Source organism: Triticum aestivum, chromosome 6D (assembly GCF_018294505.1).
Source record: "Triticum aestivum cultivar Chinese Spring chromosome 6D, IWGSC CS RefSeq v2.1, whole genome shotgun sequence".
In the NCBI taxonomy this organism is placed as follows: Eukaryota; Viridiplantae; Streptophyta; class Magnoliopsida; order Poales; family Poaceae; genus Triticum; species Triticum aestivum.
The window spans coordinates 482,042,656-482,065,032 of NC_057811.1; the positions used below are offsets into that span (position 1 = coordinate 482,042,656).

Sequence of the window (22,377 nt, forward strand, 5' to 3'; positions counted from 1 at the left end):
GGTCGTCAATGGGCCAGAATATAGGACGGGCTGGAAACGGCGCAACGGGTTAACAGGCCAGAAACGGGCCGACTCTTGCCATGGGCCGAATTTGGCCCATTAGGGTAACAGGCCAGTAACGGGCCGACTCTTGCCATGGGCCGAATTTGGCCCATTAGGGGAACTGGCCAGTAACGGGCCGACTCTTGCCATGGGCCGAATTTGGCCCATTAGGGGAACAGGCCAGTAACGGGCCGGAAGTAATCGAGGGCCGAAAAGGAGCCCAAGAACGTATGGGCCGTCAATAGGCCGAAAGCTAACACTGGCTGGAAACGGCCCATGTAAATCACGGGCCGTTAACGGGTATAAAGAAAATTACTGTTCATTATGGGCTAGAGTCACCGTGGGCCTGTAAAGGGCCGAAAGATACGAAGGCCTCATATGGGCCGAAAGACGTCGTGGGCCATATATGGGCCAAAATTGAAATGGACTGTGTTATATTCGACGGCCCACATGACGTTGTTGGGCCAATTTCCTTTAGGGCCTAACGGGCCGTGAGTTAACGGGCCGTAAAATGGGCTATTTGCGAAGAGACCGTTAACAGGCTTTTCATGGGCCAGCCCGTTAACTTTTGACCAAGTCAAACGGGCCGGCTTTGTAAGCTAAATGGGCCAGTGGTGGGCCGTGGCACGTGTCGACATATCATAGGCGCCTATCTGACCCACTAACGAGCTGACACATGTTTCGTCCGGCCAATAAGAATTTTACACGTGGAAATTTCCCATTGGTCGGGGCTGTTAACGGGTTATCGGATCCAAAACCCGACCCGATAGCTTAACGGCGTTCCGTTACGGTGGATGCCACGTGTCGGTCACCCTTGACGAAAGCACTTCTGTGACGCGCGATTTATCGTCATGGAAGTGGACACTTCCGTGATGATAATTTTGGTAATGTCATGGAACACTTCTACGACAGCACAGGTATGACTATCTTGATTTTGTCATAAAATCGTCATGGATGTACATGCATGACAAAAAAGCGACCTACTGTGACAAACACGTATCATCACGGAAGTGTATTTTTTTTGTAGTGCGTCTTTGTCCCCATGATGAACAAACACACATGTTCTTCCCATCCCTATAAGCATTCAAAGAACACAAGGTAACATTGCTTCCATGAGTACTAATCCAAGGATTAACACAGAATACAAACCCTAATATATATATCAAACAACAACCCTAACCCTAACCATAACCCTAACCCTAACCATAACCATAACCCTAGCCCTAAACCTAACCCTAGCACCAACATAAGAACACCCATAAGAATAACCCTAGCATACTAACAAAGCCTAATCATAGAAATTGGCAAACAAATATCTCACATCTCCATGCAAATCTCTAGATCCAAACAAAACTAGGGTTTCCCCAAACTAGCAACAAATGAGCAATGGGAGAACTTTACTTGGATCAAAACAAGGGGATCGGAGAATATTACCTTGAGGGGGGGTTTGACTTCGAAATCCACGGACAAATTCTTCAAATTTGCAAGATTTGGGAGAGGATTTGAGAGGAGGAGAGAGTGGGAGAGGGGGCAAAGCTCGGGGAGAGAATGGGAGAGTGTGTGGTGTGGGGGTGGGGGAGGGGGGCCAGCCAAGTGGCTGGATAAGTCACAGTGCGGCGCCTAGCTGCTAGGCGCTGCACATTACATGTGTGGCGCCTAGCGGCTAGGCGCTGCACTTTACATGTGTGGCGCCTAGCTCGGAGGCGCTGCACTGCTGGGTGCGGGCCCAGGGCTGCCACGGTAGACAGGAGTGCAACGCCGCCGCGCTAGGCGCTGCACAGTAGGGTGTGGCGCCGGCGTGGCGGGCGCTACACAAAAGGGTCAGGGGAGTGAAATAGTTTCGCACCCAGTTCATTCTGTGAAATGATTTCGTCCTGAGGTCAAAATTGTCAAATTTGCCATAATGCCGCCTTTCTGCTGTAAGTGACCTGACATATCACATATAAGTAGTACCACTTGTCATATATAAGTACCATGACTTATCACATATGTGCTTGCAATAGATAAGCAACAACGTATGTGTTTTTTTTCACTTAACAATCCCCCATTGCAGCAAAAATAACCTCTATTTGGGAACCTAATAACCTCCTACTCGTGTCATCTCCCTCATTGCAAACACGACGAGCAGGGCTCACCAGATGCTCACGAGGCTGCTTCTTGTTGATTCCATTGTACTCTGAGTCGTAATGATATTTCGGTAGCCCATAATCAAGTTCCTACCAAAATGAGGATTTTCTGACATCATTCACTAATGTAAGGATGAGGTTTTTTAGCGCACGAGAGTGGTGCGAATAACTCATCTAGTTCACCCCATCATCTGGAGACGGACAGATCAAATACTTTAGATGTAGTAATCGAACAAATAGAAGTACTACTTACTAACAATGAAGAATATGCTTTCCTTCCTCAGATGAGATCATACTACAAAGCAACCTTCTGTTTAATTCCGCACTAGGCAAGCACGCTTACAATCGCACGTTGTCATTGTCTAAACATTGTATTTTGCATCATGATTTGTTTTGTTACCATGTACCATCATGCCTTCCCATGACTATTTATTCGATCGAATATAGTATCAGACTGTCATTGCTACTACTACCACTACTCAATTAAACCGGTTGATATTTTTTTTTAAACCGGGCTAGCCCCCTTTTCATTCAACGGAAAAACAACACAGTTCCATAAACTTACGGGGGACAGGAAAGATGGGATAGCGAGTTCAACGCACCGCTAGGGAACCGGCTGCATTTGCCCGATATCGGAGCGAAAACTATAGGATGAAAACCGAGACAACACCATAGCAGACTAGCCCTATTACAAGCCAGGATAACGGTGACAAAGCATCAAGTGGACAAAGTATAAGCAAAAGCCACATGTAGCAAAATGAAACAGGCAGACTGAATAAAGGCAGCAGATGGCGAGCACCAACATGATGTTCCTCAGAATGGCCAGCAGTTCACCTCTCGTTCGCCTTCAATTGGTCTTCTTGACGCGTCACAAATCCTCATCGGGTTCACCGTATGGCTACTACTACTTGAACTGACTTAACCCTCCTTGCTGTCTATTTTTTTAGATAAGTTTGAATTTTAAATGTGGTGCCGTGTTTTACGCACGTACGACGAAAATCAGCTAGCGGATCGTTTCGCGGCCGGGCCTGCCTGGCTGGCTTCTTCCTGCCTTGTGCCGGTTCGAGCGAACCGAAGCACTACCTACTACTATAAAAGAAGCAGCAGATCAGATGGATGGAACAAAAGTACTGTACTCCACTTATCAACAACAAGAATCTGGTTTTCAGGTTTGGCCGCTTCCGCCTGCCTGCCCGCCTCTGAACCCAACTGACAGTGTGCGTGCCCCGCATGCTTTGCATTTGCAGTCGATACGTTTGTGTTAGAAATAAATCCGAGGCATACCGTCGATTGTCCGAGAACCAAGCAATCACATGAGCACGACACCGAGATTTGTTAACGAGGTTCACCGATATGGCTATATCCCTGGGGCCTGACTATGGGCGCTCCTTCCCGTGACACCGTCACAATAATGTCACAATACCGCACCCGGTCGCCCTGGACACCGGCACATGCTGCCGGCTTCCCCTGCGTTCCGGTGCTATTATGTTGGCATAGGTTACATCGTGTGTCTACCCCCGCTATATGAGAGGCCTAGGACAGCTGCTCGCTGGACTGCTACTACTGGTCTACTAGGACTGCCCGATCAAAGACCAGCTGATAATTAACTCAACGGAGATATACTACTACCACCACAAAAGGAGTACGCATATGCATATGCCATCGTCGTCTGGTGCTCGATCTGGTATGACGATCCGACGTACTCGTGTCCGACTCCGACCCGCGCGGCACCGATGAGTAGCCCTGGCCGTGGTCCGGAGCCTGCGCCAGAGGAGCGTACCAAGCCGCAGCGGCGGCGGGCGCGCCAGGCCAGGGTAGCAGGAGGACGACGGCCACACGGGTACGTCGCGCCGTATCTCCCGGCACCGGCGCCGTTCCACCCGCCGCCGAGGCCGCGCAGCTGCTGCCGGACACCGCTACCCATGACGCCGGACCCGCGTACAAGTGCACTGCTGGTGTGGACACTGACGTGTCCTGTCCTGTCCGCAGCTTGCACGGTCACTCCTTGGCTTGGCTGCTGGTTTTTTTGGTATGCGCGTCCCGATTAACACGGACGGACGTACACGGATCGGGTCAGCAGGGCCAGCCTTTGAACGGTGACTGATCCGTGGCCGGTCGACGCCTCGATGGATTTGGTGGCCGTGTCTCGCTCTCGCGGGCTGTAGCTGGCTTGGCGACGGTGCGTGCACGCACATGACATGCGCGTGGTTTTACTGAGATTGGCCATCAGGCGGCCACGTACTGTTACAATGCAGTTGCAGGGCGCAGCTTTTGCAACAGAAGCCTGTAAATGAGATAGATGCAAATGCAAATGAGTTAACTGCACAAAAACCGGAAATTGCTTTTGGAGGCCGAGCTTCATGGAGGCCTCCAAATGCATAATTCCAAATTTATGAAAATTCATATTTTTTTACATCTCAAAATTTTCGGAAAAATAATATACAAAGATAGATGAAGGCATAGTGCACAAGTGTGTACATTTTCAGAACGAAATACATTGAAATGAGGACCGTGCAAAAAAAGACAAATCTATAGTTTTTTAACACATGATACTATTCATCCTCTCAGACCATGAATTTGACTTTTTTATACAGGTCGCATTTCAACGTATTTCATCCTGAAATTTTACACACATACGCCTCACATCCTTGTTTACTTGTACCAATTTTTTCTTTAAATTTTGAATTTTTTTTTTCAAAAAATCGGCTTTCATGGAGGCCGAGAACCAAAACGCCATTCTCCACAAAAACTAGCTATACAACTGTGGCTAGTTTAAGGGATTGGTGCTATTCTTCATTTTTCTTTTCGAGCATCTATATATGTCAGGTATCTGAAATTTTCTTATGCTTCAGTCACATTGAATTTGGTTCATTAGATAATGAATCAATGGATATGAAAGAAAACAAAAGAAAATTATTAGCTCCGTCCCCCACGCCAACCTCTTCTTCCCCACGCCATCGAGAGCACCCGTTCCCTAGCCGCCACCGGTAACAACCGGGGAAAGATGGATGAAGATGAAGAAAGTCATAAGATCAAAAAATTGAAGGGGAAACAAATTGCAGAAGAGGGATCAGAACCCAAGATATGGATGGGGCTGCTTAACATGTCAGAATTATCTAAAACCCTACCTGCTAAAACCCTGGATGAGACATGATCAAGAAACAAGCTTATCTGACAAAAAAAACATAGATCATAGAAACATTTAAAAATGTGCTTAGTGCATCCACACAACATAACTAGGGGATCATCATATACACCAAGTTCTTTAGAACCATGAAGTACACCAACTTTTAACCGACCAACTAGTTACAAACCGTATCTAACCATTATATGTGTGTGAGCAGTCAAAATTTGAGCCTAATTTTCATATAAATTAGTAAAATATTGTTTACGATATTTGTAAGTGGATCTTCATCACGAGGAAAAAAAAGAGGCGACGAGTTGCTGCTACATGGAATGTTGGTTTCCACATTCCGGATAACCAAAAGTTTGCCATCAAATGGCTTGCAATATTTTGGAGATGTATACGCATAAATACAGACAACATATACAGTGAGTACACTGCATGAAACTGAGAGTTTGAGATTCGAACCTTGAGCAGTGTGGGCGTTGGATGGATCAGTTGCGGGTTAATGTCGTCAGTCGTCACCATCTCCACCCGAGCGGAACAAAATTTTGAAAGCAGACCAGCACCGTGATCTTGTCTTGCATCACGATTGGGATTGTTTTTTTATGATCAAAACTTTGTGCAACTCTGAATAATATGTCCTTCGGGAATGCAGTTCAATGTTATCCTCGCAGCCGTGCCCAACTTCTGCCAGCGGGATGCTCTCTTAGTTAAACGGTAGTACTGCCACGTGTCTAGTAGTATCAGGAAAGGCCAAACGCAAAGTACTCATTTAAGCCTTTCTGTTGGCTTACCTTTACCACCAACGATTTTTGTCAGCTAGGAGTACCTCGTAGTTGCCATCGGCTACTTTGTCTAACCTGCAAAATCATTTGTCTTTACCCATGCAGTATCTTCTTCTTCCGATTACAAAAAGATGCCCATAAAAAGGGACATGGAGTACGGGAGTTCGAGCTCACAGGCTCCTGGATGAACAGTAAAATTAAAATTTGAACATGTGTGCAGTTTTCAGGATGTGTTTTTTTTTAACATTGCTCGCTAGATTTCAACACTCCCTCGCATCCCTGCGACCTACGAGGTGACCGCCGTCTGCGGTGGCAGCAGGGCGCTCCCTCCATCTCCTTTTCCCCTTCCCTGCCCCTCAGGCGTTCTTCCTCTCCCTGACCGGCATAGCAAACCAGATCCCGCCCCCTGCATCCCCCCCTGTCCTAGACGTCCGTGGCCTTGCTTGGTGGCGGCACGCCCCTCGGCAGGAGTGGGGGTGGCGCGGGCTGCTGCCCTTGGAGCCTGGTGGTGCGGATCCGCGCATATGGCAGGCGGGCTTAGGTGGGGTCTCGGGTGACGCCGGTTACCGGATCCGCCAGCTTCGGCATGCTACCTCCGATCCGACGGAGTCCGTGGGCATGGCGCTCCTCCTGTTGGTGGCCCATGTGTCTGCTTGTTCGGGACGCCCAACAACTCAAATATAGGGTTGCCTCTGTGCGGGTGAAAGGTGTCGGCTTTGGGTTAGTGGGTGGCGGAGTTGCGCCAGTGCGGCAGCAGGGCGCCCTGTTGCGTGCTTGTGGTCCACTGCCATGTGTGTGGTGGGTGAGGGTTGATCCCCTCGGTTACTGGAGCCACAACTTCGGACGGTGGGCACGGCGACACCATTCCGGCGTGTGTTGCTACGCGGGGTGCTCTCGTGTTGCCTCGGCCGTGTGGGCGGCGAGGTGGCTCATTCCGGGGGTGTCAATCATGCGGGTGTGGTCTTCGCTGCCACCAGGCCTGTTTCGGGCGTTGTGTGCAACTTTCCTTAGCCGACCATGGTTGTTGGGGGTTGAGTCCCAAGCAAAAGAGCTGCCTGACAGTGTCAGTGTCGGTGATAGTGAAACTGTTGTGTGTCGTTTTCCTCCGTAGAGGTGTCATCGTGGGTGACCCATTCACCATGGGCCCTGTGTGAAAACCATTGGTCTAGCTGGTTCTAGACCGGATGACGGCAAAATTGTGGCGTCATGTCCTCCTTGGAGGCTCTGTCTCGCGAGCAAGGGCCTAGGTTGCTTGTTGCTGGGGTGAGTTTCATGAATGGCTGCTTCTTCTCGTCGTGTGTTGGATCCTGCCTCGACGGTGGTGCTCTCATGCGGAGCTAGGTTCGGCGAGGTAGTTGTGCTCGAAGACCTCCCTTTGTTGTCTTGGGCCTTGTCTCCATCCGCGTTCTAGGGTGTTGAACTCTCCATCGCCTGATGATGCGGTGCCTCTCGAGCCGGGTCGAGGAGCTGGGGGCTCCTTCTGGCGATGGAACGGGATGGCGCTGGTCTGTTGGGCGCCCAGGCGATGGCATTGGCATAGCCACCTCTGTCGGTTGATCTCGTTCTCAAGCCGGCTTCATTTGCAGCATCGGTCCTTCGACATGTCTGAGGGCTTCAGTATCTTGAAGAAGCTCTTTCTTTTGCTTTGTGCTTTTGTGTTGTGTTGTGTTGTGTTGTGTTGTCATGTTGGTTGTAAGGGCTTCATTAATTTAAAATCAGACACAAACCTCATTTCTAAAAAAAGTTCCGGATGTAACACATTTTTGAATCTTCAGGATAGGAGGGAGTATTATGTTTGAGGTGATTTTGTACTTTTTTTGCGGGAAAATATCGATCTATTCACCTTCAATCATGGAAGTACAACGAACACTAGAAATACTAAAAGTTACTTTTGATGATGAACTTTTATACATAATAGATTTGGATCTTTTTTCAAAAATATTAATAGGTGGAAGCTCAGAAGAATATATTAATAATTTTTTTCGAGAGTACGCCTATGTGTATCATAGCTTTATAGAAAGCGGAATTTGAACTGTAAGAACATTAACACTCGCTACGAACAACGAGCGTAGCAAGAACACCACACCACACCCGGGCAAGTCCACTGACAGCCATCGATGACCAAACAAAACTACAAGCAAATAGTCTGGCCTAACTGAGAACAACACCGCATCACGACCAATGTCGGGCACCTCCGAAGACCACAACTTCTCCTGGACTTTGCTCGTCGACGCACCATACACCCTTGTATGCCTAGAGGAGGTGGCAAGTGGATGGCAGGACTTGCTCAGAATCGAGGAAGAATATAATATATATTAATAATATGAAGGAAGCCTCTCCTGTGTGGATTTTATTCTCTGTCTTTTTTCTCACATGTTGTGTGGATTTTGTTTGTACTACGGTATGGTAGCGGAGAAATAGATACCGTGGAGAGATGCCTCCAACCCCCGGGCGACAGATTCCGTTACGGCAGCCTCCAAAATCCGGCGAGTCGCCGTCGTCGTCGTCGTCGCCTCGTATCCGTTAGCAACAACAACAGACGGAGCACCCAACCCCACGTCCCCCCTCCTCTTCTCTCCACTCTCCGCTCTCCACGCACGCGCGCACGCACCTCACCTCATCCCCTCTCCCTCTCCCCCCTGCCCCGCCACAGCGGCAGCGTCCGCCCATGCCGCTGCCGCTGCACCCCTGCTGCGCCGCCGGCGCCGCGGCAACGCCCGCCATGGCCACCACCGCCGGCAGCTGCAACGCGTCCTCCACCCCGCCGCCCCGGTACCTCGGCTCCGGCCAGGGCCGGCTCCGCCTCGCTCCGGCAGCCAGCCGGCGTAATAGCCCGCTCCTCCGCTGCTCCGCGTCCGGCGGTGACGGGCCCGACAAGGTTCTTGAGAAGCGCCGGGCCGAGCTCACCGCCCGCATTTCCTCCGGCGAGTTCACCGCCCAGGGCCCCGGGTCAGTCACTTCCCCGGCAAATCCCTTATCCTCTCCGCGCATTTCTTTCTCCTCGTGCAGCTCCGGTGCTGATTGGATCAGGCGCGGTGCTTGAATTGTTCTGTCCAGATGGCTCGCGCCCGTCGCGGCGAGGCTGGCCAAGCTGGGCCCGCCGGGGGAGCTCGCGGCCGGGCTGCTCACCAAGGTAGCGGGCGGCGAGCGCAGGGGCCCGGAGCTGCCGCAGGCGGTCGGGTCGCTGGCGTCCGTCGCCGGGGAGGCCTTCTTCCTGCCGCTCTACGACCTCTTCCTCACCTACGGCGGCGTCTTCCGCCTCAACTTCGGGCCCAAGGTCAGCGAGTCATCCATCGAATTGCCCCCAAAATTGCAGTCCTATTAAACCATGCCATGTTGCTAATGCTCTGCACCTTTCTTTTCATCTTCTTCATCCAGTCTTTCCTCATCGTCTCTGATCCGGATGTAGCTAAGCATATCCTGAGGGACAACTCCAAGGCTTATTCCAAGGTTTGGTTCTGAATTTGGTTCTACTCATTTTCAAACAGTACAGAAATGTTTCAGAAGGCTTCAGAAATCAGTAGAGAATTGTTTCAGAAGGCTTCAGAAATCAGTAGAATGCCTGTTTGATTCAGTCCTTGTTTGATCATGTGGTGGGTGCAGGGTATCCTTGCGGAAATATTGGAGTTTGTGATGGGCACAGGTCTGATCCCGGCTGATGGGGAGGTCTGGCGTGTTCGACGGCGTGCCATTGTACCAGCATTGCATCAGAAGGTTCTTGCTTCCTACTCGCAATCAAATTTTTGTGTGTATTGCTTCCTTTCTAGTGTGGTTTTACACTTTTACTCACTTGAATATTGTGTTCGGCAGTACGTGACAGCGATGATAGGTCTCTTCGGAAATGCTTCAGACCGTCTGTGCCAGAAGCTGGACAAGGCGGCATCCGATGGGGAGGATGTGGAGATGGAATCTCTCTTCTCTCGACTAACGCTGGATGTCATCGGGAAGGCAGTGTTCAATTATGATTTTGATTCATTATCTTACGATAATGGAATAGTTGAGGTTATTGCTCAGATTTTGTCGTATTCCTGTGTACATTATGAAATTTCATTTGCTTATGTTTTCTGTCAACTTTACTTATTCGGTTTGCTGGTTCATCATCAGGCTGTGTATGTAACATTACGGGAAGCGGAAATGCGGAGCACATCTCCTATTCCAACTTGGGAAATACCCATATGGAAAGACATCTCCCCTCGGCAGAGGAAGGTCAATGAAGCTCTCGCACTGATAAATAATATTCTCGATGAACTAATTGCTACTTGCAAGGTAAGCCTTCTCTTATACTTTGACATTAGTAAATAGTAATTATTGTGTTTAGAAAAATCATGACACTGGGACAATTACTGCAGAGGATGGTAGATGAAGAAGATCTGCAGTTTCATGAGGAATACATGAATGAGAAAGATCCTAGTATTCTTCACTTTCTATTGGCATCTGGAGATGATGTATGGGACATCTGCACTGACAAAGTCTTTTAGATATTTTAACCTGCTGATATTCACATTGCTCCATTGTTCAATCCATCTATCTTAGGTGTCCAGCAAGCAGCTCCGTGATGATCTGATGACAATGCTCATAGCTGGCCATGAGACCTCTGCAGCAGTCTTGACTTGGACATTTTATCTTCTGTCTAAGGTGTGATACTGCCAATAACTGAAAACTCAGTGCTATAGTAGTATAGCAATGTCAAATGATAATGTGTCGTTCATCATTTTCATATTCATCAAGCCATCAATATTGGTACTTATTCTCACTGTGTTATATATTGCTAACTTGCAGTATCCGAATGTAATGTCCAAGCTCCAAGCTGAGGTAGACTCAACTTTTATGCTCAATGTGGGTTTCCATGGAGGTACACTTCTGAATCGTACAAATGCCAATTAACTTTTCTTTGCTCAATTATCCACAGGCTGATGCTGTTCTAGGAGATGGTTTACCAACACTTGATGATGTGAAGAAACTTAAATATACTACTCGAGTTATTAACGAAGTAAGTACCAAAAACTGTTGCCTTGCCACATAATGAGTTTCGTCGTTGAATGATAACATTACATTTATTGCAGTCTTTGAGACTATATCCACAGCCGCCAGTTTTAATTCGCCGCTCCCTCGAGGATGATATGCTAGGGGAGTACCCGATCGGCAAGTAAGCATTTTCCATCAGAATTCAATCTGTTAAGTCACTAAAGAAAAGGCTAGCTTAGTCTCTAGTCAAGTGTAAGGAGTAAGGACCGTTTATTATTTTGTCACAAAACCACCTTGATTAGATACCTTGTCAAGAAAAGGCTAGCTTAGTTCTACTCCTTTTGTCTTATTTGGGCTTTTCCACATCTTTTTCCCTTAATTAGATACCGTGTGAGTAACATTAGGGTGTTCCTGCATTTTCCCAGTCTTGTGCAGACTATTTTACTCAACATGTTCTGTTTTCTGCTTGTCCTTATGCTGTTGCTGGTAGCGAAGTTTGTTTAGTTGTTGCTGTTGGGTATTTGTATGTCTGATACTGTTTATTTATATTTAGCATTTCTATGGGAAGCTAAACTTTTCGTATTTCTGAAAATATATATTGCTCTTCTCTAGGGGAGAAGACATTTTTATATCCATCTGGAACCTTCATCGCTGCCCAAAGCATTGGGACGATGCGGATGTTTTCAATCCAGAAAGGTGGCCTTTGGACGGACCGAATCCAAATGAGACAAACCAAAAATTCAGGTTCCATCCCTATTACTGTAATAAAATGCTTTTTCGTAAACCATGTGTCACTCTAGTTAGTACTCCATCCGTTCCTAAATATAAGTCTTTTTAGAGATTCCAATGCGGACTACATACGGATGTATATAGCTATATTTCTTCTTGTCTTAGAAAATGTATTTGGACAGTAGCATGGAATATAGTTAGTGGATCTTATTGAGGGTGAACATGATGCAGAGATAAATGAGATGAATATTAAAATGCTACTCCAATGAGCAACAGGAAATGACACTTCTGATCAAACAAAGCAGCAATTATTTTTCACCTTAAGATTTTACCAAAAGCAAGAAGCCATCACACTTAAACATCCTCTGTTGCATTTTTTTATGACTGTTGTTCCTTTATGAGTGTCCCAGAAAAGATTCTTCCAGTAGACATTGGATATTATAAAGAGAAATGTATTAGAAATTGTAACTTTTCATAGATTGGATATTGCCTTAATGGGAGATACATTAATGGGGTTATATATATTGTTTAGTGTTACGGGTGATAAATTATAATGCTCAATGGGTACATTCTAAGAGTATGGACTATGTGGTATCTTCAGCTGTGATGAATCTAACAATTTGAAATATTACGGTAGGTTGGTGCAATGGCATATTGGTTGATAAAGAAGTGATGACTGTTGTTCCTTTATGGCATATTGGTGTGATGAATCTAACAAGTATCTACTAACCATTTAGTAGATAAAAGTCGTCTTCTAAACATACCATTGAAACTCGAAATTAGTAATAGATAAATAAATATGCAATACAGTTACGTTCTTGTGTTTTTTAGGCTTTTGCTTCTCTGTGTCGCTATGTTCTGTTACATACATGAGCACCATTATATCGTTGTGATCCTAGTTACCACTGTCAAACTCTTAGAGATCCATTGTGTGATTGTGGTTGCTTTTCCTTCTTAAGAATAGTGGTGGCATCTGCTTGCTACACTGTTTAATTAATGCCTAACAAACCTGCTTTAAATTATAACTCACTTGTGTTCATAAAATCTTGTTGAATTTTCAGTTACTTGCCATTTGGTGGCGGGCCAAGGAAATGTGTAGGCGATATGTTTGCTACTTTTGAGGTAATCCATTTTGATTATTTAGGGTTTCAGCTGATAATATTGAAATAGCTTTTTGCCATTTCATGAATTTTGCTGGTAATTAGTAATTTGATTTAGTCGTATTAAGGCCTTCTTTCTTTCGGCTTCTTGGGATATGAGACTTTTTTTTTTTGTGAAAACAAAGATTTGTTGCTATCCCAGCCTATGCGCTACGAGGATGCACTGCTCACAGTCATTTGTTCCTTGACTATTGGGAGAATCACTGACATTCTGCAATTTCTGTGCAGACTGTGGTGGCAACAGCAATGCTTGTCAAGCGATTTGATTTTCAGATGGCTCCAGGAGCACCTCCGGTATGTTTCCCACCAGCTTTCTGATTCATCATAGCTGATAAAATATATTTATCATAGCTCTATTGTAGGTCGAGATGACAACTGGAGCAACGATTCACACAACTAAGGGACTCAACATGACTGTTACTCGGAGGATAAAGCCACCTGTAATTCCAAACTTAGAGATGAAAATCGTTTCCGATTCAGAAGGAAGCACAAGTTCTACTGCGTCAGTGGCTGTTTCTACTGCTAGTATTGCATCCGGAGAAGGTCAACAAGTAGAGGTGTCGACAAGTCAAGTGTGATTTATCATTTTTGATTCTCAGATTGCAATGAGATACATAATGAGTACGTTCTCATCTCAGTTCTACTTGGAAATTTTAATAGTTATAGTTCCTTCGCATTTGAATTGGTTATATTCTCTGGTATGGGCATTCATTGGCCTTTTCCCTCCTTTCTCTTGCATTGTCCTGCTGTAGTTTTCGTATGGCACACTTCGTTTACCTGAAGTGCTCAAAGATGTTGTATGTCCAATAAATTAAAGGCACTGCTTTTTCTTCAGAAGATGAAGTGCTCATAGGCATATAGTCCTTGTCTGTTGAGTGGCTAAGGCAAAGGAACTTCGTTTGCACTTCTCGTTGTTAATCATGAAGTCATATATTTTATTTAGTAAATTACATCATGCTATACATCTTTGGTGATAAAACTGTTGTACTGCTTCTGGAAACCGTATGCTATACCATCATTGTCTATGAACACGCGTGGCTGCACCTAATTAAATTTCATGATCAATTTAGGCAAGTCCTTTTTTAAAGCATATTGCCTCCATTCTTCTGAAACATTATTATGATTTTTAGTTAATCTTACTGTGGAATGTGGAAGTCATTGCTCATGGAAACATTTTTCATGCGCAGATACCAGATACGGTACATAACAGAGCAGAAGCTTCCGGGCGTGCTTCTTTACAAGGAAAAGCTCTCCTAAAAGTTCCCAGGCTTATTTTTGCGATACAGGCTACTACACTTTTACAGACTATAGATCTGCCTGCTACTCAAAAGTACCGCGGACACACATATTTACAAAATCCACAAGTACCGGGCATGGACTCCTGCATCACTAAAACTTCAGCATGGCCTCCAACGCGCGAAGAACGTCATCGCGGGTAACTATACCTGTTAGCAGTGTTTAGAATATCCTGTTAAGCTTGAAACATACTCCAAACAATAGTCGATGTTAAGGGGATGATACAGATCTACTCCCTCCGTCCCATAATACAAGAGCGTTTTGACACTACATTAGTGTAAAAAACGCTCTTATATTATGGGACGGGGGGAGTAGTATAAAAAACGCTCCTACATTAGTGTAAAAAACACTACATTACTGCCGGTTTTGTCGTGTTTTCTGTTACTCACCTATTACTTGATTGTCCTGGTTTACTATCGGTAATCTGTGGATCTTCTTCCTGAGCATCAGAGCTGCGGCATCTGTTGGCATCACACGATTGCGTACTGTTAAATTAACTGGAAACAAATATGAAAATAAATGATGAGTGGAAACAACAATTACCGGTCACTGTTTTATCGCATGATAGCGTGATTGCTGGAGATGTCATCACATCTGCAATCTTCGTCTTCGACTGTTGCAACAAATAGCAACTAGATTAGCTAACACAAGATGGTGATACTGAGGTAGCAACTTGTATATGTGGGTGGGGTGTGTTTTCTTTTTCTGTCTTTTTCTTCTTCGTCGTCTGCCGGACCCGAAAGGCAGCAAGAGTTGTGTGTAAAACAGATGAAGAGAGAAGGGGGAGGAGCTGAGCTGACCCCATGTGAAGCCCTCACACGATCGCTCTTGACGACGACCCCGATGCATCTGCGAGCGCTGTCGACAACCGGGAGGCCTGACACGAGCTGAAAGTGGCCTTCAACCTCCACCAGCGCCTGCTCCGCTGTGACCATCAGCACGGGCGTCGACATGGCCTCGCGCAGGAGCGGCCCCCGCTGCTGCAACCAGCCAACCAAGTACAAAGTCAAGCAAGGGGTCAAGAAGAAGAAGCATCATCAAGAGAGGAGATGACAGAGAGTACAAGATCAGCAGGAAGAAGAAGCATCAAGAGAGGAGATGGACAGAGACTGCAAGATCAGCAAGAAGAAGCACCTGATCGCCGGCATGGGAAGGTGGTTGTTGTTGCTGCTGCTGCTGGGACTGGAGGTACGCGCGGAGGTCGTCGTAGCTGAGGAGGGAGAAGTTCTCGGGCCACTCCCCGGAGATGATGGCGTCGGGGTTCTCGTCGAGCCCGAGCCGGAGCCCGCTGCCGTCCATGAACGTGGACGCCCGGCACCCAAAGCTCCCGCCACTGGCTCTACCTCTTCTGGCTTCAGTCTTGGCCCCTTTGAACATGGAGCAGCTCTGCAAGGTATTGATGCAGGCCATGGATGCTAGCTGTTCTTCACCGCTTACTGCTTCCTTGTCTTGTGTGGATGTTGTGTAACTGTGTTCTCTTGCAGATCCCAGCAGGGCCTCCATTTATAGGGAGTGAAGCTGGAGGTGCTGGGATCGCTCCATGTCTATTGTCAGTGACCTGAGCTGGATGGGCATGCTTGCATGGGAGGCAAGAGCTCGCTGGCCCACCAGCGGGTGAGTGACTGGTGCTGCTGAGAAGTGAGATCCCACTTTGACTTGACGACCGATGAGTGTGCTGACAGATAAAATATCTAGGAGTATATCTCTGTGTGATCAGTGAGCTTCAGCCAAGGTTGGTAGAATCATGGCAGTGAATTCCTTGGGAGAAAGAGTGGCAGAAGCTGGGTGGTTGATCATGGCGTTTTAAGTTTTAACCCCTGGGCTGGGGTGGTAATTCATGGAGGCTGGGGTGATGGATCTGGATGTGCACCTAACTCTGAATGTGATGACAAGTTGGATCTGGGCGTTTCTTGTCCCCGCCCGGAATCTCTGGTCCTCGGATGTGGATTGACGTGGAGTTTCCCGGCCACGCGGTGCTTCCCCTCGGAACAGTGGCCCGCCGGAGCGGGACCCGGCGGCCGGCGTGGCGGTCGGGGAGTGGCCGGCGGGATTCCCGTGGGCCCGGTCACGTGGCACCGGATAAGGATGGAGGAGTGCCGACCCTTCCCTCCGGTACGGCTGGCGGAGAGCCGGAGGTCGACGTTGCATGCCGTTTTCTTCCGCCAACTCCGGCCAGTGGGTTGGGTTGTCGCCGTGCGTGCTGAGCCTGCTGACCTGTCGGAGCCGGAAGGGACGATGAATGAGCCCACGGTTTCGTGTGAATGAATGAATCTGGGGCGGAAAACAGGCGAGAGAGAGGATCCAGCGCTCCAAAACGGGGCTGGAAGATCATGATGCAGCGCAGCGCAGCGCAGAATCTCCCATCCCAGTCCCAGGGAACGCTGCAGAATCAGCACGAATACTGTGCTAAAAAAAAAGAATCAGCACGAATCTTCAATCATGTTGCACTGGCAAAGTGCCCGTGCAACACATGCACAGCAGAGTTATAAATATCCAACCGCAAAAAAAAAAGACATGTACATAACCACAAGAATGAAAAAACATATACCTTATTTTTGTTATTTATTACTAAAAATAACAACATAAAAAAATTATATTCATATTTATACTTTTATTATTATAAATATTTATTACTAGTACTTTCTTTTTGGTCCTAGGACAACTACCTTAAATATAGAGTTCATAAAAACAAAAAAGTATAGTCACATGATAAAAACTTTATTTTCATTAATAAATATTTATATTTAAAATAAAAAAAATGTTTAGTTATGTATCAGGGAGAATGTTTTGTTACTTAAGGTACCTGGAGCAATGCTGATGTGCAATTAAAAATATTTGTACTTATACGTCCAAAAAATAAAGGAAGATTCTAGCTTGTACATGTTAGAATACACTATATTGCACAATAAAATACAAATATGGTGGTCTAGAATGAGACCGGCGTTTCATAGGACGAGCTCCAGAGAAACTGTTTTACAAAGAAAAAAGGGAATAATATTACTCTCTCCAATCCATATTAATTGATGCAGATTTAGTTCAATTAATATGGATCGGAGGGAGTATTATTTTTCTACAAATACATATATGTGTTATCTAAGTATGTGCAAATCATCAAAATGATACGATTATTTGCAGGATATAGAAAAAGACAAAAATCTAGCCCAAAATACAACAAAGAAAAAGCTCATTTTAATCTATGTACTATTTGTCTTTTTTTTTTGTACATCACATATGAAGATATATGTTTCTTCATGAAATTGTGTACATATATACTACACGTATATGCTTATGTGTATACTTTTCCAAATTTCTTAAGATTTATAAACTGTATTTTCTTTGAAAAATAATACCGGGCACCCTGGAGCCCGGCCATCATATGCACTTTCCACGTCTAGAATAACAAACACTAACATGACACGATAGCAAGTAATAAATATAAATATAGATAATCACATCTTGTTTCTCTGCACAATTAGCAAATAGAACCATTTTTTGCTTCAACACATGAAATATTTGTTGTCATTTCTAAAATCTTAGTATCCCTTCAAGCCATTTGATGGAAAATCAACTATTTGTCATCCTGACATTGCTCCATATTAACATGAACACATTTTTTTCATCGAGGTCAAACAATGAACCTATTTAATGGAAATTCAACTATTTAATTAATTGACATCCATGATGTCACACTGGATGGTGAAACAATCATAATTTAGATTGGTCGATCTCTCATGGGCATCTCTTTTCATGAACTTGTCGTAGCCCGAACATAATACACCTTGAGCTATGGGCTTTGCAGCTTGTGGACTGCGGGCCTTCATGCCCAATACGTGGCGAGTTGGTAACAACCACCCTAGCGCTCTAGGCAGGCCCAGGTCGCACGCCACGGCACGAGTCCCGCGGCGCCGTACATTCTCTGTTTCGGCGGCGTCGGCGCCACACGCACAGACCAGCCGCCGGCGCGAGCCCTGTTTCCGGGGGAAGTGGAGCGTCATTTTCGTGCGGGCAGGTTTGTCGCTCAGCTCGCCCCAAACTCTCTTTCCGGGCTGAAGTAGCATCGGCGGCGACTCCCGGGGAAAGCCCAGGATCGCCCCTCATCCCATCGATCCCAACTGCAAACTCTGAAACTCATGAATGTAATGGTGACTGAGTTGGTCGATTTTCGACAGGCCGACGTGGTTCGGTCCGGACCATGTGCGATACACACAACACCCAGACGGAAAATTCCCGGAAACGAGAGAGCGGATCACAAGATTTGAAGAACAATGATGATGTATCTAAACGACGAAATAGAACCTCATCCAAGTCTCCCAACCATGGAGACTCAAACCTGTGGAGGGGAAGAGCATATTGGTGCAGTTCCACGCCTTGTACTCCCGCGCGATGATTCATCCTCCTCCATGGCCCAATAGATGGCATCCATCGGCATTGCTCTGTCCATCCTGCTGAACTTTCACCCGCTCGGCATTCGTTGCCTTGCAGCTAATGTCGATTCAGATGTGAGTCCACTGCCCGAGGCAGGGGAATTAGTCCCAACCACCTGCTCCATTGCCCTCCCCGCCGTCGTGGGCCTGGGATGGGTCGTTGCGGCGAGCTCTCTCCGATCCGAACCCTCTGGGCTGTGTGCACGTACTACTTTGTTTTGCATCTGATTCAACACAATGCCACTCAACGCGTGCCGCCCGACGAGATCACCGTATCCCAGATGTGCCAAGCCCTCCCCAAGATCCACCGGCTCTCCTTCTAGCGCTCTGTGGGGCTTCTCTTGCTTGCCCATTGCTTGAAAGTGCGCCGCCCATTGTTTGGACGTCGCTTGCCGCCGATGGCCGCTCTACGCCGGTGTAGAATGTCTCTTCTACATGGAATTAATCATGTACTTCCTCCGTCCGGAAATACTTATCGATGAAATGGATGTATCTAGACATATTTTAGTTCTAGATACATCCGATTTTATCTATTTGTGCGACAAGTATTTCTGGACGGAGGGAGTAGATGATTTCAGGCAGGTTTTTGCTTTGTCTTCTATCCTTTTTTTTATCAAAAAATGTATCTAGAACATACTCCGTAGTTATACTAAACAGGAGCCATTACTGAAACGGTGCTTGCAGAATGGTTTGATTCAACAACCTGATAAGTACAAACATGGTGATAAGGACTCCAAATCCGCACGACTGCCTGTTTGCGGATCTGGCGGACGCTGCAGGCTGCAGCCAGAAATGCACGGTATACGCAGCGGGTTGGACTGGATACTATAAGGGTGGTGATATGCAGACCGTGCACAACACTGCACACAAATACCCATAACTACTCAGCTTACTACTCCCTCCATTCCTAAATATAAGTCTTTGTAGAGATTTCACTATAGACCCCATACGGATGTATCTAGATGCATTTAGAGTATAAATTCACTCATTTTGCTCCGTATATGATCCATAGTAAAATCTCTCCAAAAACTTATATTTTAGTACTCATTGTGGCCCCCTTAGCATTGCACGTAGCTCCGTCACTGATGTTGTCTTTTTTAGAAGCTGATGATTTGTTCTCCCTCGGTGGTGTTATGTACTCTCTCCGTCCGGAAAAAGTTGTCCACCGCGTAGTGTACTAGTGTTTTTGCAAAAATGCCCTTGGAGTTTTCAAACTGTCTCAAATAGAACCATGTCTCCATCTTCTTCCTCCGTTGTCCCCGCGCATCGCCTGGGCAGGCGTCGCCCAGCTGATTTCGCCGCCGTTCTCCAGCACGAGCCCACTTGCCCCTCTGATTCCGCCGCCGCCCGCCACCTACGCCTCTGATTCCACCGCCGCCACCCACCTGCACCTGCACGATTCCACGCGTCGCCAAGGATGCCGTCGTACGATTCTTCACCTACGCCGGCCAGGACGTGCGCCGTCCAGGAACTGCTCCGCCGCCGCTGAGGAACCGCGCTGGCGCATTCCCCTCATTCCACGAGCACCTCCGCGCGTCCCCCTCCAGCCACGATCTCCTCCGCGCGTTCCCCTCCTGCCAAGATCCCTTCCGCGCGTCGCCGGAGCCTCCCGCCGTGATCCGGTTGAGGTCGTCCTCCTCGAGCTCTGTGTGATCCTGGGTGTCGATCGCCTGGACCAGGAGTGCGTGCTGCTGCTCACGTCCCAGGCCGCTTCCTCGCGCCCGCGGCCGCCGCTCCTCTCTCTGGCTGCTTCGGCTGGCAGGGCCACGCGGGTCTGCCCAGCGGCGAGACGACCGGGCGCCTGATCGAGCCCCGCCCCTCGCCACCGCTGCCTTTTGCCACCCCATCCCTCGCCGCTGCTGATGCCCGCCTGTGCCGCAAGAGGTAAAGTTCAGTGCTGCTGCCTGTAAAAGTTCAGTGTACACATTTAAATTCAGTGTTGCTGCATGTGCTCCCAACTTTTGATGAACTTGAAGCTCAAATTTAAACTGAAGTTCAAATTCCTGTGTGATCTTCAACTGCAGCAGCCTGTGTGGATCCACAAGACTGCACTTATGTTTGTGTATGTGTGGCTTTGATGAAATGCTTGCTTGCTGAAATTGTAGCAGCAACAACAACTACGGCTCAATGATGAATGAATGATGAACATATTATAGTGGTCAGATTAGTTCAGACATTGCTGCTGAGAAACATGTATAGTGGTTTCAAGTATTGCACTGCTGTTGAATGATGAACAGATTATAGTGGTCACATGTTTAGATTAGTTCAGACATTTCTAGATAACATAACAACGAAACAATCCTGTTTCTTGAACATGCATTTCTGAAAGTTGATAGATATAATCAGCTAGATCAATTGCTATCTTATCTCAATTGCTATCTTATTTCTAAATAATTTCAGTCCACAATCTATCAATTTATTTTGGAAACAATTAATATGATTCCACCAGATTACTCAAGGCTGGAGTATATTTCCAATATTTTCAGTTAGTCTTATGGGTCATCTAAAAAATGTTTCATTGGAACATTCTTGCTGACAGCTACTTGTGGTCAAATTCCAAATTATTGTAAGGAGTTAACTGAATTTGCTGTAAGGAGTTAACTGAATTTAGTTTCAATAAAGTCAAATTAGCTGAATTTTCAGTGAATTTAACAACACGAATTTTCAGATGCTCTTTGACTGAAACCATATCACATTGGCATTCTCTCTGACTAGGAGCAGAGGGAGGAGAGCCGGGAGAAGACTAACAGCAGATCAACAGAGCAACAGTGGTAGGTTCAAAATAAATTACCTTAGTCAAATTTGTCCCCCGAGGCAATCTGATTCCCCTTCCACTATCCAAATAGACTCCTTTGCACTAGCTATTATCTCCATTAGTCTCTGCATTGATCATAGAAGAATCTGAAAAAATAAGGGGCCCTTCTAAACAAAATTTTACACTGAAAATAGAACATTTACACTGAAAAATAGGACCCCAAGAAACTGTATTCAGTGATCTTGTACTCTTAAAATAGAACATTTACACTGAAGCTTCAAACAAAATTTCAAACATTTACACTGAACTTTTACCATGTGTAGAATTTCAACCACAAGACTGTGATTCTCACCAATATCCAGGACTAGCCACTGCAATTATGTCTTCAGAGAAATTCAGTTAAAATGACGGCACTTTTCAGTTTTCAGTTTTGACAACAGTATAACATCTTGTTAGTTTTGACAGTGTGTGTAGTTGCTATGGAGCAAACTACACACATTTAAGATCAGCGGATAGCAGAAACAGAGGGCCGAAGACCAAACCTTGAACTACAGAATCTTCTAACGGAACTTTAGATGTTCTACAGGTCATGTACGACTCCCAAGTTCTAACAAAAAAATTCAGACAACTCCCAGGAGTACATGACCTGAATTTAAATGATCACACTATAGATGTGGCTCAAACTATAGAGAGAAAAGCATTTTCCTGCAATCTTTAGCATGAGTATTTCAGAATTGCTAGTGAAATGTCAAACTAGCATTTGGAGATCAAAATGTCCTAGCTCCAAACATGGAAATGTAGAAAAAGCTAAAGGTAATGCCCTAATGTTCTGAACCTCATTGTTGAATGTCTTGTCAGGCAGCATCTGTGCGTTTTCCTGAAGTTTCTTCACCGCAATCACTCTGCCATCATCTGGCACGACACCCTGTATTATTAATCCCACAGATACAAAGATGTGAGTACTCCAA

The 22,377-nt window shown here is 46.3% G+C and overlaps 2 protein-coding genes and 1 long non-coding RNA gene across 4 annotated transcripts; 1 reads left to right on the top strand and 2 right to left on the bottom strand.

Annotated features, from left to right (window-relative positions):
* The first annotated feature begins 8,544 nt into the window (after window positions 1–8,544).
* LOC123146173 (protein LUTEIN DEFICIENT 5, chloroplastic) lies at window positions 8,545–14,738 on the top strand. Its single transcript, XM_044565762.1, has 16 exons — window positions 8,545–9,029; window positions 9,138–9,357; window positions 9,459–9,530; window positions 9,684–9,794; window positions 9,891–10,082; window positions 10,185–10,346; window positions 10,430–10,525; window positions 10,614–10,715; window positions 10,860–10,892; window positions 10,990–11,070; window positions 11,144–11,226; window positions 11,658–11,789; window positions 12,836–12,896; window positions 13,163–13,228; window positions 13,297–13,555; window positions 14,122–14,738. The coding sequence occupies exons 1-15, from the start codon at window positions 8,749–8,751 to the stop codon at window positions 13,510–13,512; spliced, it is 1,908 nt and encodes a 635-aa protein (XP_044421697.1). The 5' UTR covers window positions 8,545–8,748; the 3' UTR covers window positions 13,513–13,555; window positions 14,122–14,738.
* LOC123146174 (CBS domain-containing protein CBSX2, chloroplastic) lies at window positions 14,093–15,771 on the bottom strand. Of its 2 annotated transcripts, none has more exons than XM_044565764.1 (5): window positions 15,365–15,771; window positions 15,031–15,207; window positions 14,774–14,843; window positions 14,620–14,691; window positions 14,093–14,379 (listed from the first exon to the last, which is right to left on the bottom strand). In XM_044565764.1, exons 1-5 carry the CDS (start codon window positions 15,731–15,733, stop codon window positions 14,324–14,326), a joined length of 744 nt encoding a protein of 247 aa, XP_044421699.1. In that variant the 5' UTR covers window positions 15,734–15,771; the 3' UTR covers window positions 14,093–14,323. The 2 variants fall into 2 exon arrangements, with proteins under 2 accessions (XP_044421699.1, XP_044421698.1); XM_044565763.1 differs by having other exon boundaries at window positions 15,031–15,210.
* Window positions 15,772–19,317: 3,546 nt separating this feature from the next.
* Window positions 19,318–22,377, bottom strand: LOC123146175 (uncharacterized). The gene is made up of 2 exons (XR_006472648.1): window positions 21,446–22,377; window positions 19,318–20,524 (listed from the first exon to the last, which is right to left on the bottom strand). It is a non-coding gene; the product is annotated as an uncharacterized lncRNA (long non-coding RNA).